An 18,101-nucleotide genomic window follows, 5' to 3' on the forward strand; every position below is an offset into this window, starting at 1 on the left:
TATATGTGGTATAGGTGGGTGATTACTATATATATTGGCCGCCCTGTTGGATCAGTCCATGTGAAAGTTGTGAATGGGCTGGCTGTATTAACATAGATAAATTTGTCACAGCAATCACTTATCATCTAGGGCAAATGCGCCCTGTCTGCTGGTTATAGGTGACTAGGTATAATCTTGATGGTGCCCCGCAGCCGCTATAGCGTACCCTCTACAATTCAAGGGGGCTGTGGGGGGGCTGCTGTCTCGGAGCGTTTAGTTCCTGCTCCCGAGTGGCGGCATCTGTTTAGTCTCCGCCCGGCATGGTGTATTCATAAACACCGCTATGTAATCAACTGCCGGGTGGAGCTCGAATATGAAGCTGCGGCTATTACTCCGCGCTCTACAAACAGATGTCGCCGCACCAATGCGCGTGCTGACGTCACAAAGGACCGCCCACCGACGTACGTTTCGCGTCACACTGACGCTTTCTCAGCCCTGATCGCGGCACCCTCTAGCCAAGCCACGGCGCACAGTTTGGGAACCACTGGGTTAAATCATACCCATCAAAGTTATTTACATGGTTATTTTCCTATACGGTCATTTTGTTTTTACTTTAATTTAACAACTATCCAGTGAGCCGATAGAAGTAACGTCATCTTTGGGTAAGACATGCTTAACGCCATGTTATTTGAAGCTAACGCAAAGTAGTTCTAACTTGACATGGTATTAAGCGTACCCTGATGAGCTAACTAACGAACGTTGTTTTTGCATGTATTTAACTTTGAGGATACCCATTAAATGGAGGAATACAAATATCCGTTACCTAATTAGGTCATGTCATGTTAGTAGGCCAGATTTAACGGACTTCTGAAGATCTACCCCATAATATAGTCATTGGGGCTTATTTCTGACTATATAGAGGATGCTCAATTTGAAGTCTAAGGAAGCAAGCAACCAAGGTGAGGAGTGAGTTATGATGACTTTTGAAAATCCAATTCAAGTCTGTGCTCCAAATTTTTGTATGACTTAAAAATGATTAATAAGTTAACCATTTTGGAGCTTAGTGAATAGACTTGTACATGTATTACACACATATCCTAGCGTAATCTCTACTTTTAAGGTTGCGTCCATACTCCTCGCGATGGCGCAAACAAAAGGCCGTATCTGAGGCAGGCCATAAAGCGCGCAACGGCACACGTGATTTTAGAGACAAATAATTTTGATTTGGTCGTGCGACAGCTGGGTCACTTGAGTGGTTCAGCCAATGAGGACGAACCGCTGATGTCACAGCCACGCCTGTCACTGTGGCTCACAAATCGCTTGGCTGACAGGCGTGCACCTCAATCTGCAGCCTAAGAGTTACTGTTAAATTCTTTACAGATTATAATGTTTGACAGAGGGCTGTGATGTCGAGGTTTCTGAGGCAACTAAAATGTATAAAAGGTTAATTCTGACTTTAAATAGACTGATAGTATTTACATTTTTAGGGCTTCATGTGTGGTTGTTAAATCCTCAACCACATAGCCTATTATAAACCAGTTTTTATTCTAGCACTCTTAAAATGTTCTGTTGGCTTGTCTTCAGAATCTGCAGAATTGTTGTTTTTTTAACCGCCCACCTGCCCCAAACAAAACTATTGTATACAAAAAGCACATCAGCATAATTCATTGTTTTATATGAATATAAGGTTGCATTGAAGAGACTAATCAGTTTCCAATTTTTCTCTCTCTTGGTTTTACTGTTTCACAAACTAAGTTTACTATACAATACCAGCCCTTCAAACTTCACATGCTAGAATCGATGTCCACAAAAATCTAAAATCGTCAGATCTATGGGCATTCTTTCGCAGTGTGCTCTGTGGTACCATTTTTACACTACATTCTAAGTCACCACTTGCTTTTATATCAAGACACACTTGCTTAAAGCATACGAGTAGCACCGTGGCTAATACTATACACGATACATAAAGCTTTTCCCACTGTAGACGCACTTACCAGAATGCCCCCTACTGTCTTTATACGTTCTTCATACCTACCAATTAGATTGTAAGCTCTTCAGAGCAGGGACTCCTCTTCCAAAATGTTATTTTTATGTCTGAAGCACTTATTCCCATGATCTGTTATTTGCATATTTGTTATTTATATGATTGTCACGTGTATTACTACTGTGAAGTACTATGTACATTAATGGCACTATATAAATAAAGACAACATATTTGCAACAACATATTTTAGAAATTACTTTTTAAAATCCTTAGCTTACACAACTTGAAATACTATCGTGAGAAACGATCAGGATATATTATACTCCAACATGCTGTCACTTTTGTAAACGAATAAGTGATCACAGGGAGAAAGCTGTCCTATCGATCAGCTTTGTAAAGAGCAAATAAAAAATAAGACTGGGTGCCCTTAAATATAACATACGGTGTAATATTTATAGAGGCTTTCCTTTAATAGGTTAATATTAAATGTTTGAGGGTGTCACATTTTCTGAATATTAATTGCCAGGCTCTCCCAGCATCATACTACAGAACATTAATCTTTGTTGCATGCATTTGCTAGCTAAATTACTGTACTGTGTATGAAAACTAGAATATGGGGACCCTACCAATTTATAAACCTGATATAAATATCCATTATCTCAGTAGCTGTCTATTGATCTTATCTATACTACACACACTTGTTACATTATGATGTAAATAAATGCATGTATACGCCTATCTACCTGTATGTTCCCCCCCCTTATAGGCACGTTTCAGTGGGCTCATGTGGATAATTGATGCATTATTTTTTTTACCTAAATCTGCTACCTACTGTACAAGTATTTTTACAATTGGAAGGGGTTTGATTTCCTCTGGCTACTTCCTTGTGTGATGTTAGGGGGTATTCAGTAAGTGCTTACAGTATACAGCCCAAGTTTCAGCTCCCCTGTATTGGCTCTCTGATATGCAACCCTGTTAAGGGGGTCGGGCGGGGGTGTAACAATAAACACACCCCCATATAAATTAAACTGTTCGAATATGGGATTGTACCTTTATCACTTTACCCAATAAACTTCCTAACAGTGTACCGTTAAAATATTTATACTTCTAGCAAAATTTCCAATCTTTCTAGCTCTACGAATATCCACTACATTCACCTCTAATATTCTCATTTATATTAGAATCTCTATTCCTTATTGCCAAGCTCACTTTCTCCAAGCCTTTCCCTCTCACACGCTACACGGTCGCTCTCAAATTGTTCTTGCACAATTTTTTTCATGTTACCATCTTTAATTCAATTTCCACTCCGGATGTCTAATACGTTAATTCTCTTTCAATCCCTTAATCAGTTCTCCCAACTGTTTTTTTCTCACTCAACTGTCCTATTTTAAACTGATTGAACATACCTTTAAAACATTCTAAACAAGTACTCAAATCCCTGCTGTTTGGGGGAACAACCAATTTAATAGCATTGCCAACTTCTGCTTTGGCACCCCTGGGTACTTTCTCCACCCCCCCTTCAAGCAGCTCTGCAGTATCCCCAGCTCTCTTCCCTGCAAGCCCCCCCTTGCCAAGAGCCCAGACATACATGGTACCCATAGATGGGAAGCGGGAGGTTTAAACATAATTTAGGGCAATAGACATACTTGGATATAAAAGCTATGAGAAACTTATTTCAAGGCCCAGAATAACACGCATACAAAGTTTAAATTTTTCAATAGGGCTGAAAAGAAAATACATTGTACTTTTTTTTATTTGACTATCCCGCTCAAGCTGCCTGCAATAGAAATCTGGTTAGCTAACCGCCTCTGAAGTGTTGGGACTCCTCTACAATACGTAAAGCCAACCCCAATGTGATCTTGGGAAAAGTTAACTAAAACACTTCAAAAACAAAAAAGCTTCACACGCTCCCATGTGATTCAGTAATCACCAAGACTGCTCACCATAAATTCTTAATATTAGATGAGGTATCATTTGAATAGCACGCCAGAACATTTAAATCCTCTCAGGGGAATGCATGTTTGGCTGGATAGTAACAGTATTGCAGCTATCCTTGATGTCGTATGTGCCATTACTTCCTTCCCAGTAGCAGATTTTTAAAAAAAAAATTATAATACATTCAAATTGATGTTAAAAAGGTAAATACTGTAGGAAGCAAGGCTTCAAAGTCAATTACTGGATCTAACTAAACCTAAATGTTAAAGTGAGAAACAGAGAAGTGGAGCACTGATAAAATACATTGATTGGGGCGGAGAGAAAGAGGGTAATTCTGTGTTTCTGTCCCACTCGGCATGTTTTACGATGATCAAGAATCTCATATTAATGGGACGACTGATACTGCTGCATCCAAACAGAGTGCGGGTGTATGTATATTTAGGTGTATGTATGTACACACTAAAAGATTTAAAAAGTTTAGACAAAGGATATCCCAACTTACATTACCAAAATTTCATACTCAGGGACACCAACTCATTCTCTTTAGCAAAAGCCTCCACACGACCCAAGTGCAATAAGAATAAATTAAGCTAAAAAAAGAGTTAGGTATTGGAAAGCATCAAGCTGTATTACTATTGGGATAGTTATTTAAAAATGGAACAAGTGATCTTGGCACACAGATCGCCTCAGATACTGCTAGCACCATACAAAAACACACAGGCACCAGAAAAAGCCCAACAAATGAATGTAAGCATACACTATACAAGGAGAACTTTTAATGTTGTGCATAACTTTTTTGGGTTAAGTATTTTTTTTCTTCTTCTGCTGATTGTTCATCTGTCCATTTTGCCAATGTATAAGCAGTACATACACATACAATTATTACAATTCCATTATATCTCCAACATGCCCTCTCTGAAAAGAACAGAGGATGTGGTAACCTCATGTCCAGTCATGCCAGCTTCATCAAAGCAGGACTATCACTAAATTGAGAATTGAGATTTTGCAATGGGTATGATACAAATATTACTGTGCAAAAAAAACCCTGCTTACAAAATAAATGTATATTTTTCTTTTAATTCTCATCTTGTATTTATGATGGGCTGTTTTACAAATACTATATGAATGTGACTTTTAGGAGACTAATAGTTTTTATGTGCTAATGCTAGACGGAGAGGAGGTTGCACATTCTCAGCTGACATGGAAAAGAAATAATCACGGAATAAATGTTACTTAACACACCAAGTGGGATTCATCAAAACCAAAACATGCAACAGTTGTTTTAAAACCTTTACTGCAATGTAACATTGAAGTAATCAGTAATTAGAAAGCTAATCATGTCCAATCCCCTAAACTGCCAGAAAAAAAAAAAAAAAAAAATATCTCCCGTGTGCATACAGCTTTCTAAATCATAACAGATAGTGGGCACTTCACACTCAATGATCAGGGTTTTCTTAAATATCAGTAATGATTATTTATTTTTTGTTTTATTGGAAGGATAGAGCTTCTTACTTTACGTTCACAGCATTTTACTATGTAAAAAATGTTCTCTGTGCACTAATTTCATACATAGATTGTTGTCTTTTCTTGCTGAAGCAGCAAATAATAACCTATCTTTATTTTGGCGGTTAAATCTTACAAGCTTCCTTCAAGCCCTAAAGAGTTTACAAGGTCATAATCCAGTATTACCATGAAATACACTGTGTATCCTAGGTAGCAAAGGCTATTTCCAATACCAATGTTTATGTCAAAAGAAAAATAGGAAGCAGGGCATTACACTAAATTTCTGGATCTAAGTACACTAATAAGGTAAACGGTGAGACCTAGAGAAGTTAACATATGGTGTATAGTATGGAATAAATGCCTGCTGAAGCTGTATTTTGGTTGTACGTTTTTTTTTACATTTTTTTAATTTTTTGTTATAATACACGCTGACTGCTGTAACTGCTCATTAAAGCAGATTTATGCTTCATTTATCCATGTCCTAGTTTTTGCAATATTTCCCCCACCCACCCCTTTACTACCATACACCAAATATTGTGGATATGAGCCCAAATCATCCCAGTAAATCCAGTGAGCAAAGTTAGTGTAATGCACTGGTGTGAAGTGAGATAAAAAAATACAGTCTTTTCTTTTCAATCATCATCAAAGTTTTGCTGTAGGAGGAAGTTGGCAGCCAGATTTTCATTCTTCTCGCAAGCGAAATAGGCTTGTATCACGAGTCCTTCAGGGAATCCTAATGCTTTTAGCTGAAGAACAAAAAGGGAAAAAAAGACCGTTTGCATCATGTTCTTACTAATTCTGCAACCTAGTAAGCTGAACTGCTGCTCTATGGGCAGTTGTAGCCAAGTCCAAATTAGCATAGGACATTCAAGTGAAAACACTTTCCTACAGTAAGTGGCATTCAAAATATTTCATTTAGAACGGTTTGAAAGCTTTTAAAATGTAGGATACCAATCTCTCAGATGACAGACCAGCAAATATCAGAAAACAGCTGTTTCCCCCCTCTCCACCCCCACCCCCCTGAACTTTTGACAGTGCAGCAAGTTCAATAACAAATCAATCGACAGACAAATATATTGCAAACACAAAAAGTGGTCCCTGCTCAGCTCTATATAATTAACGTACTGGAGGGATGCCATCAGGGAAATAATATTTGGAACACGAGAGAAGAATTTCTATATGATGCACTCAACCTCCACGGAGAGTAAAATAAATACATTTGATTAATATCACAAGGAAAATATAGATAAAACCTCTATAGCGCAGAGAAATGACAATAAACCTGTTGTAGGTTAGGGGAGAACAGCATAGTACACTATGGTATAAATAGCGGTCCTAGATGTGGGTGTACAGGTGAGCACAAAAGATCCACATGCTAAATAGGAAAAAATATTGAGGTGGGGTCCCCCAATTAACTAGTGCTGCAGAGCATTTATACCCACTCAAGAAAAATGAGTCACTGCAACCAGGTCACATAATCTCTTTAGTACATGTTTGGAGCTTTAGGCTTTAACTCCTAGATGGAACACGGTCTAGCAGGACAAAGAGTTGTCTGGGGGTAGTCCTAGGACCCTCCCAGACCTCTCGTAAATGTCCTGCAATGAAATAAACCAGTGAACCTGGGGAAGCTCCCAATTAAATGGTAAAGTACTCACATGTGTCCTTATGTGTGACCGGGTCTGTGTGCTTCCTTTGCTGAGTAGACGAGACAAAATCACCTTGTGCCAATAGGGAAAGGTGAATCAGCGGGCACTACAATGCAGGAAAAAGCTGCAGAGGCTGGACTGTGCTGGAAAATGTTTCTTTATTCAGGCATGGATAAAAACAAGAGGAGGGGAGACATACCCCCGCGCCTCTAACGCGTTTCACCCACAGATTGGGCTTTCTCAAAGAGGATGGCATTACTCGTGCGTGAGCTACTGAAATACCGGAAGAAAACCGGACGTGACGTCACTCAGCCAATAGGATGCAAGTATGCCACAAATGGCATGATGGGAACCTGCATTCATGGCCGGTGTGCGTCAGCACGGAATACACAGGCTTCAGTGTCATGCGCAATGGAGACTAATAGGTTAAAAACAAATAATATTCAGTTTGCAATCGAGTGTAAACGTAATTACAGATGATTTTGGTTAGTCTATAACCGCAAGTCCCAAACATAAAATGGCATATATGCGATAATATATACATCAAGATGTTCACTAGGTGATTTACTTCAGTAACTGCGGATAGCAAACATGTAATTACAATAATATATTAAAAACAAGTAAAGTCAAGGGTTATTTGTAAATATTTCCAATACATTAATATCGTGAATTCTTAACTTCCATATATAAAGTACATATTTCAAAAGTGTAATGTAATCATATTTGTATTCTAATTAAAGATAATAATGACAATAGCGCCAGTACAACTTATTTTCTATATTGATGCAATCATGTCCATGAATTCCAAATGCTTCTTTCATGAAGCAATAATCCGTTTATACTCCAAAAAAGTTTTTTTGGAGTATAAACGGATTATTGCTTCATGAAAGAAGCATTTGGAATTCATGGACATGATTGCATCAATACAGAAAATAAGTTGTACTGGCGCTATTGTCATTATTATCTTTAATTAGAATACAAATATGATTACATTACACTTTTGAAATATGTACTTTATATATGGAAGTTAAGAATTCACGATATTAATGTATTGGAAATATTTACAAATAACCCTTGACTTTACTTGTTTTTAATATATTATTGTAATTACATGTTTGCTATCCGCAGTTACTGAAGTAAATCACCTAGTGAACATCTTGATGTATATATTATCGCATATATGCCATTTTATGTTTGGGACTTGCGGTTATAGACTAACCAAAATCATCTGTAATTACGTTTACACTCGATTGCAAACTGAATATTATTTGTTTTTAACCTATTAGTCTCCATTGCGCATGACACTGAAGCCTGTGTATTCCGTGCTGACGCACACCGGCCATGAATGCAGGTTCCCATCATGCCATTTGTGGCATACTTGCATCCTATTGGCTGAGTGACGTCACGTCCGGTTTTCTTCCGGTATTTCAGTAGCTCACGCACGAGTAATGCCATCCTCTTTGAGAAAGCCCAATCTGTGGGTGAAACGCGTTAGAGGCGCGGGGGTATGTCTCCCCTCCTCTTGTTTTTATCCATGCCTGAATAAAGAAACATTTTCCAGCACAGTCCAGCCTCTGCAGCTTTTTCCTGCATTGTAGTGCCCGCTGATTCACCTTTCCCTATTGGCACAAGGTGACCCAAGACTCAACAAAGTATCCGGACGTTCCTCCTTCTCCTTCCGTGCACCCCAAAACTGGAACAACCTACCAGAGACTCTCATATCCACCACCAGCTTAAGTTCTTTCAAATCTAAGGCTGTCTCACACTTTAATCTGGTCTGTAACTGTTTCATACGCTCATAATATATATTTTCTTTAACTGTGCATGCAATGTCTTGTATATAATGTATACCTTGTTCATTTATGTAACTGTATTTGTAACCATGTATTATTTTGTTTTACTCTGTGCCCAGGACATACTTGAAAACGAGAGGTAACTCTCAATGTATTACTTCCTGGTAAAATATTTTATAAATAAATAAATACATTTCATCTCACATGCTAAATAGAACCAAGTGCTAAAGAATCCTTGTTTGATATCAGGGAGATTTAGCCACTGGCTATATAATGAAATAAGACTGTATATTGAAGGCTAATACCTTCAGGAGTCCGCATAAAGTACAAATGATAATAATTAGCGCTAAGTAGGATATGATGGGAGCTCAGAATAAAGTGCTAATAACAGTTCCGTAGGAATATAGTGTAGTCGATTGCTATTGCAAAAGACTGGAGCCTATGATAATATCCTTCACTGTGATAACCTCAGATTAGTGCTTGATCACAAACCTACCTTTAAAAAAAAAAAACCTAAATTAAAAAAAAAATTTTTTTGTTTAAATCACCTTCACAACTGTATAACTAAGAAGATAAACAATTTATTCGAACAGTTTTAAATTGAAGGCACAAATGAATGCAGAGCATCGTCGCGTAACTTGGAACAAAATCCTCTGGAATGAGAAGAATGCACTTACCCTCTCTATAGCTTCTTTTTCCTGAGGTGTTACTTGAATGTAGTTCATATGACCACTTCCAGCCTCAGCTGCTGCTACGCCTGCTGCTAATCCTCCTCCTACACCACCTACACCACCACCACCTCCGCTGCCTCGTCCGCCTCCTCCCTGACCACCCGACTCTGGGACTGGATCATTTAACATCTGAATAAACTGTTCCTGGTGTTGGCTAATTTGCTGTGGAGTATTGGGGACAAGAAAAGCAAACATTGAAATAAACAAAATTCCATTTTGAATGGGTTTTAACTGGGCACAAAAATAAACAAATAAAATATCAGAACATTGTGTACTACATTTCTCATGGCTGACACCACACCCACGAGAAAGTTGGATGGATTTCTGCCAGATTTGGTACACGTCTGCACCTGTGACAATGCAGATACACCGTTTGCAAGAAATTTAGGTCGGAAAGCTTATTTAAATTTATGGTTTATAACAAACGGTCATATATGAAACATCAATGAATGTGAAAATGTATTAAATAGAATTATTATGTTTACATATTCTGAGCGAGGACTATAATAAGAATTAAGAAAAAAGTATGTAAAAAAAATAATAATTAGGAAAGGAAATTCACTACAAAGACTTCACTAAAAGAAAGTTATGGGTGAGAAAACGAGCAAACGCAGGAAAATGTAGCCTAGGACACATTTCGTTTATTGATGATGTCACTGCATGACAAATTACATCACAAATTAATATTTATACAAATGTTTCAATTTTTAAATATTGAATTATAGAAAATGTAGTGACAGACCAACAGTGACATCACTGTTTGAAGAAACAAAAACATAAATAGATATCCGTCTTTGGAAATATATATATATATATCTATATGTATATTTACATGTGCATCTATATATACAGGCATACCCCGCTTTAAGTACACTCACTTTAAGTACACTCGCGAGTAAGTACATATCGCCCAATAGGCAAACGGCAGCTCGCGCATGCGAGTGTCATCACGTCCTGAACAGCAATACCGGCTCCCTACCTGTACTGAAGCTGTGCGCATGCGGGGAGACTATAGAGCCTGTTACAAATGCGTTATTTACATCAGTTATGCACGTATATGACGATTGCAGTACAGTACATGCATCGATAATTGGGAAAAGGTAGTGCTACACTTTAAGTACATTTTCGCTTTACATACATGCTCCGGTCCCATTGCGTACGTTAATGCGGGGTATGCCTGTATATGCACATATCTATATACTGAGAACTTAGAAAAATGAAAATGTTGCTAATATAGGTGTGTGCATATTTCTGTTTGACAGCCAGTATCACATAGATGTAGCAGACGTTATTTTTACCTATATATTATATATGTTCAAAATTACTGACACCCCCCTTAAAAACACATTTGAAACGGGAAGGGGAAAGCATACTTTGTAAGGCATTGAAAAGAGGCTAACAGAATTTTAATGGTCTTCCTAACATACCATAGATGGCAATAAAAAAAATAGTTTGTGTATTTCGTTTAATTATGTTTCCAACATGAGCAGAAAGCTATTTTTTATTACATAACATTTGACAATAGATGTATCACGCCTTCCACTTGCGAAATTACATGATAATCTATAGTGCACGCTTTCACAAGGTCTACAATTACAAGACAGCCTATGATGAGATGTTACTCATTATAATTGAAATAAGGTAAATATTGGGGATTCCATTAGATGATTAGCCTGTTCAGCAGCCAAATAGCTGTTGCTGAAGCAAAGGGTGATCCGATTTCCAAATGCTTACTTTGTCCCAAGGGTTTGAAACAAAAAAGGAGCAAAAGTTAAACTACATCACGCACATAAACCTTGAGGCATTCGATAACACACCATGCGCAAGGTGTTGAGAACACCCAAGCACATCTGAAGGTCAATGAGGAAATCATTACCTGCAGAAGGGAGGGATTCTCACGCCCTATCTGTTGTAGAAGTGCCGGCAGCAAGGAAGGATTCTGCTGAATTATTTGCCTCATCTGCTGAAATTGAGGCTGATTCTGCAAGAAATCAAGGGGATTTCCTGGAAATAAAATAAACGTGTAAATAAAAATGGGCATATTTTACACATCACATAAGCGAGGGTGAAAAACATAATTGGCAATGACCCAGTTATTCCAACCTTGCTGCTTCAGTTTGTGTGGTTCCAGCTTAAATAGTCTACACTTGGAATTAAACATGTTAAAGAAAAAACAAATAACTATGCTACCTCAACAGAAATCCCCAATGGTGTTAATAGATATGGTAATGCTCAGAGGGAAGGATACATTACATCCTCTTTCCCTGCACACCCCCCCCCCGCCTTCTGTCCCCCTCGCCTCACCCCCCCCCGCCCACCTTGGTTCTGACGTCGTCATGTTAACATGATCCCGCGGCGTTATTTGACGCTGCGTTGCCATGCAGACGTGTCACCAGGAGCATCTGAACCAAGGTAAGGAGAAGTTTACAGAGGCCTTGCAGCTCCCCCGGCATTAATTTAAAAGCCTTCGGGAAGCGTGTGGGGGCCTCTGAACACCACACCCCCCACTTTCCGCTTCCCTGCATTACATAAATGGTATAGAAAGTCACTACGGCAAAGTTACTACACCTTCAAGTTACTGGTGCCAATACAAAGCCTCTACGTGGTGCTGTACATAGCAGAGAAGATACTATGGTACATACTGGTTACAAAAAGGTGCAGTCCCTCCTAGAACCAAAGTTAATCAACATCAGTGACGGCTTTAGAAAGTCAAGTCTAGGTGATTGAAACATTGTCTACAAATACCGCTACGCAAGTATTTTTAATTTTTTTTAAAAAATTAGTTTGAAAGCAGACACCAAAGTTGGTCGATTTCTTTCAAGTACTCCCTCTAATGTGATATCGCCAAGTTTGCACGGGCTGGTTTTCTTAGCAATATAAATATCAAGGAGGGAAAAAGCTACCCTCGTCTTTGCAAGATAATAAATACAGTGGAAAAATATATCAGACTTCTAGACACTACAGTCATTTAGTCCAGTTAAACTTTTATAAACATTAGAATCTGACAGCAGATGTAGCCGAACAGAATGTGGGTAAATGATTGGAAATGGGATTACCTCCGGTAGAAGGTGTAGTAGTGGTAGTAGTAATTGTTGCTGCTGCACCTGCAGCCGCTGGCAGAGGTTGAATAGGAGCGCTGGTGACTTCCTCGGGAGGTTCAGCAACTGCCTGTCCTTCTCGATCACCTGGGATGCCCTAAAGTAGTGTGCAGAAATTAGACACGAAACTGAAAAGCCAACACTGAAATCTGAGAAGAATTCTTTTGAAGAGAATGCTACTTTAAGTACAACCTTTCTTCAAACCAAGGCGCTACTCTGCTAAACATGTCAATCACTTAAGTAAAGCTGATATTACAAGATTAAAGTTACAATATCTGTGAAAATAGAATGTTTTTATTTTTACACGGTCACTTTTTTTTATATTATAACTGGTACCACCGATTGTCTCCATTACAAACACACAAAATGTACAGGACAATTTCCATTTGTTTCTCTTACAAGGCTGAAAAATAGTTTTACTGAAAAATAATTTACAGTAGGGGTGGCCAACCTTTTTCAGGCATGCCAAAAAATGGCACATTTTTACGGTGGGCCCCTGTCCTACTGCCCCCTGCATCGGGTTAAAAGAATAAGCTATACGTAAACTAAATAATGCCAAGAGTAAACAGGATAACAAAAAGATTACAAACATTTTATATTGAGAAGAGGGGAAAAAAAAAAAAACTTGAAATCCTAATAATACAAAAAAAAAAATCTATCTGAATGTAAAATGCCTCAATGTGATTTCTGAACTTGCATTACAGGTAACAGTTTCCCAATATTGATCTTCGAGGTGGATAAAAGAAGCAGACGGCGCCCACACGAGCGTCTGTCAGTACCGAGCTGTACTTATTTATAACCAAGTTCATTAGTGTAAAAATAAAAAAAACCACCTGCTCACAAATCAAATATGGGGAATCACTTCCATTTTATTTTAATTTCATTTTGTTTTAAATTGTTAGTTAAAATTGTGTTAATTTTCAAAATCTATGTTAATATTCTTAAGTTTCCCATCATGTTTTTTCATTTTAAGGATTTTGTATTGTTCCTTAAAAGAGTTTTTCATTTTTGCTCCATCACATGGGCCCATTCCAAATGCCACAGGTGGGCCACCCCTAGTTTAGAGGATTATGAAAACTTTTCAAAGCATTTGATTACCTTATAAACAGTAGTTCCAAATAAATGTCAAGCCTATTTAAAAATACTTGTTTTTTTTCAAGCAACAATATCAGGTATAATGAAAAATAATAATAATAATAATATATATATTTAATAATAATAAATATATTTAAAAATAATAATACAATTTTCTTTATAACTTTCACCACTAATCTTTGTCGCCATCTTTGAAGCCTTTTTTGTGCGCCTGTTTTGCCTTTTCATTTTTCTGTGGCATGAGTTGGGAAGCCGTCAGATCAAAAAAGAAACTTGAAGACAAGTTTATACGGACTTCCCCTCACATCTCACAGAAAATATATCTCTGCCTTTCTGGTGTCTGCTGTCTTTTTTCCAACCCCTCCCAGAGCAGAAGAACCCAGTACTGTACAGTAAAAGACCTGCTCTCAACACACCTAACACAGAGGCGTAGTGAGGGAATTTTACAGGTGACCAGAAACATGGATATATTAATCACTACTTTAGCCTCCCCTGGGAGTTTGATCACGTTGCTCTGCTAATGCTGACAGAATTAAGCAGTGCAATGCAAGTTAGTATGGTGCCCAGCATTCCGGCAGAGGTCGTAAACATAACTTGTCGGCAGGAATAGACTTTGGACAGTAGGGGCCGGAGGGACTCATTCTACTTAGTACAAAGTATGTTTAGAATGTGGCTTGTCAAAATTACTCATTAAAACCAATGAGGATTTTTGTCCGCTTCAGACTATATAGAATTAACCGCAGAGAGGGAGGTGGGGTTTCATGAAGCACTGATAACCGGTATTAGTGCTTGATCGGTGTTACCTGCTATTCAACTATACGGCAGTCAACGCTGATCAAGCTCCATTACCCATTATAGGAGCTACATGAAACCCCTCCTAAAAGTGCTTTGCCATTAACAGATGGCTTGGCTGTTATTGCATGCCCTGCTAAAAATGGGCCTAGTGGGATTCATCACTTGAAAAAAAAAAGTTTCACAGATACAAATATTTGTTTTCTTTTTACTGCCATGAGATATTTGAGTGAAGTTGTATGCAATTACTGGTGGTTCCTCTAAACCGCTTATTTTAATTGCTCAGAGTTGCAGCCCTTACTGGAAGCACAGGTATTAAAAACACAAGTGAGTAGATCTTACCATCAGGAGGTATTCCACTGCCCTATCAGGGTTGTTGAAACTAGCTCGCAGGGCTGCAATGACTTGCTCTCGCTCATAACCCATTGACATAATCTCAGTTACCATATTCTCGTATGACTGACCGGTCACTGAAAAGGAAAGCAGACACATGGTTTAAAATAGCAAACATGCACAATTTGAATATTATGACTACTTTTTTTTTATGTCACCCTTGTACAACGTTTTCCTAATACGTGAAATGGTGCTCAGGTCAAAAAATAAAAAAATATTTTTGGGGGGGCGCAAATTTGTTTTACCATTACGCTCTCAATCATGAATAAATATTTCACAGTACTTCACCATTGGGGGGGGGATGTTTGTTTAGGGCCTTTTGTATTGGCAACTGTTGTAAATTGATGAACCGATAAGCCCTGGCCCAACTTGGAACTGCTGCACTTAATTAGGCGTGAGCCTCTAACAAAGGCAGCACATGCTGTGCATTTTCTGGTATTTTGTTGTGCTTCTGGATATTTAGGGAAAATGCCATTAAAAAACACATGCAATTCCACATCAGAGTGCTTTCACTTGAATACCCCCAACATATTACGACCGCAGATGCCTCTGCAGCAGTGAGGGGGTTAATATTGCTCATTATGAACAGGACCGATGAGAATTATAATCCTTTTGCGTCCGTGTTGCCGTCCTCTAGCAGCGAAAGGGTTAACACCGAGTGTCAGACAATCAGACTGATGGGTACATAGTGTATACAATCTAGTACCTCACATGTTCACAATCTGAAAGCCCAGGAGGCGTACAATATCAAGTCTATTTTATTCCAGACCGCTGATAGCTGGCTGCATTCAAGTGTGTTTACCTTCTTTTCTTCATCATCACTATTTGGCAAGATTCATTTTTGTGTGAAAGCCAGGAGCGATAAGCAGGCTCTTCCCTGACGCGTCGCCATGACAACGCGGCATCAAATGGCAACACGTCACATGAAGCGTGGAGCACAAGACCAGGTAAGGGGGGGGGGGGGGGGAGGAGAGCAGGCAAGAGGGAGCGAAGACAGGGGAGGACGCAAACTTAAAAGTTTGCACACCCCTGATCTAATAGACGCAGGCACCAACGTGCTCATACTTGCTGTTCTTTGGAAAATGTAGATATTAAAGTAGAAAGAACAAATGTCATCTGTAGCACCTTCATCCTGATCACGTAGGCGTCCATTTCAACTCATGTAAGCGCTTACTCGCACAAATACACAATTCGGTGAAATGTTGACTGCTTGTTTATAAATTTCTTCCGTTATTACAAATATAGCTTTCAGGAACTGCGTGAATAACTAGGCACGAATCATCCAGATTTAACCCTTTAAACATGTCACTGCCGAAGGTTAACGTTGCTCAAATGAGGGGTTACACCACCTTTATCCCCCTTCAGTGCCAGAGGGTCGAGGACACGTCAGTGACCACTGACCCGCCGACACTGACGGATCACGTGATTGCTCCCCCTTCAGTACAGTTCGCAATCAGATCGGGAACAGCCCCATAAAACCAAAGGACAAGACCATGACATACAGCGTACGGCAGAAGGGTCTCTAGGTGGCACTTTTTAGGATGTACGCCTATAAGGCACTAAAGGGGTCAATGCACCCAATAATGAGTGCGTAATAAAGGATGCACTGGATATACCTCTATTGATTCAATTTGGGTACACAGATCTTAGGTAAAGGAGGAGCATGGTTGTAAGGATGAAGATAAAGCATAGATCTCCTTTATAGTAATATTTCTAACCAGGGCTCAATGCCTTGTGTGAAAACACAAATGCTAAATAAAAACAACAAGGGTGTGATTGTAGGTCATGTGCAAACCATGCTGCTAGAGATCCCGGAGATGCAGAGATCATGAACTCAGATTGTAAGCTCTTCGCAGCAGGGACTCCATTTCCTATTACTTTCATCTCTGAAATGCTTATTCCCACTATGTTATATTATTATGTCACGTGCATTACTACTGTGAAGCGCTATGTACCTGGATGGCGCGAGATAAAGATATAGATATATCTAGATAGAAACACAGTGAATTTTAGCAGACAGTCAATAGATGGTAATTCTACCTACTCTAAATGTGCCACCCCTACATTGACAAGTTTATAAAGGGATAAACCTGTGTGATTACTGTATTTATGATTTTGGCGACGATTTCTCCATCCCCTTTCCCCAAAAATAGAAATAAAAAATATAATGCGTTTCACAACAGAGTAAGTGATCACATAAAAAAAGAATGTCTGTAAACTCTATAAAAATAAATAAAACAGGACCAAGTACGTGGGAATGCACTTTTAACCTACGTTTCAATAAGGATATCATCAGGACAGAGTTTACCATTTCAAAACATATTACTGAATCCCATCGAATAATTAAACTCCAAACCCAACAACCAAAACAATTTAGAAAATCTAAATGAATTTATTTTTAAATATAAATATGAAAGATCCCTGGGCAAAAGATCATAAACCTTAGGGCTATGTTTCTAAGGAGCCATTAAAGCAGCAAGACATGTGAAATCCTATGTTTTTTTTAATAAATCAGTTCTGTAGTATTAGATAGTGACTTTTTTTTAAATTATTATTCTACTCCATTAATGCGATTTTTAATGAATTTTAAGCATCCATGATTTCTTTAGCAGGTTTTAACCCACCTCCCCATAAGTGCAAGATCATTCAACACTTTCCTGTTTGGGATAATTTGTTGCAAATATTCCTAGCAGTTTGAGATGTAAAACAATAGATAATGTTACCGTAGTAATAAGGATATACTGCAGCAGCCATTATGTTAGGCACACAATCAAGATTTATACAGATTTATAACAGGAGCACCAAACGATTGCCATCTTAGGCAAGAATGCAGAATTATACATTGCCACATATAAAAATAATAAAATAAAAAGTTGGAAAGTACTGTAGTATTGCCGCTTTAACCCATGTTGGGTACATTGCGATAGCCCAACATCACCACATGGCTGGATATTGTTTCAAACACACACCCCACCCTCTACACTGAGATTACTTCCCCTTGACATACCTTGTGTAATACACAGGTAGCCCCCACATGTGTGTATTAACCACAAAGTTGTATTCAACTACAGGCCCAGAAAGACAAACAGTGAGACAACAGCTGCAGCAATAGCCAGGCAATGAACAGACTGTTTGTTCAAAGTACACCAAAG

At 38.6% G+C, this 18,101-nt stretch overlaps 1 protein-coding gene across 2 annotated transcripts in view; it reads right to left on the minus strand.

Annotated features, from left to right (window-relative positions):
* Window positions 1–4,654: 4,654 nt before the first annotated feature.
* The window catches only part of RAD23B (RAD23 nucleotide excision repair protein B), a 34,326-nt gene continuing 20,879 nt past the window's right edge, over window positions 4,655–18,101 (minus strand). For both annotated transcript variants that reach the window (XM_075594379.1, XM_075594389.1), the window contains exons 6-10: window positions 14,899–15,026; window positions 12,628–12,766; window positions 11,448–11,575; window positions 9,518–9,733; window positions 4,655–6,147 (exon numbers count right to left, since the gene is read on the minus strand). In XM_075594379.1, coding sequence (XP_075450494.1) covers window positions 6,034–6,147; window positions 9,518–9,733; window positions 11,448–11,575; window positions 12,628–12,766; window positions 14,899–15,026 — 725 coding nt within the window. In that variant the 3' untranslated portion in view covers window positions 4,655–6,033. The remainder of the gene's footprint in view (window positions 6,148–9,517; window positions 9,734–11,447; window positions 11,576–12,627; window positions 12,767–14,898; window positions 15,027–18,101) is intronic.

The sequence above is a fragment of the Ascaphus truei genome, chromosome 1 (assembly GCF_040206685.1).
Source record: "Ascaphus truei isolate aAscTru1 chromosome 1, aAscTru1.hap1, whole genome shotgun sequence".
Classification (NCBI taxonomy): Eukaryota; Metazoa; Chordata; class Amphibia; order Anura; family Ascaphidae; genus Ascaphus; species Ascaphus truei.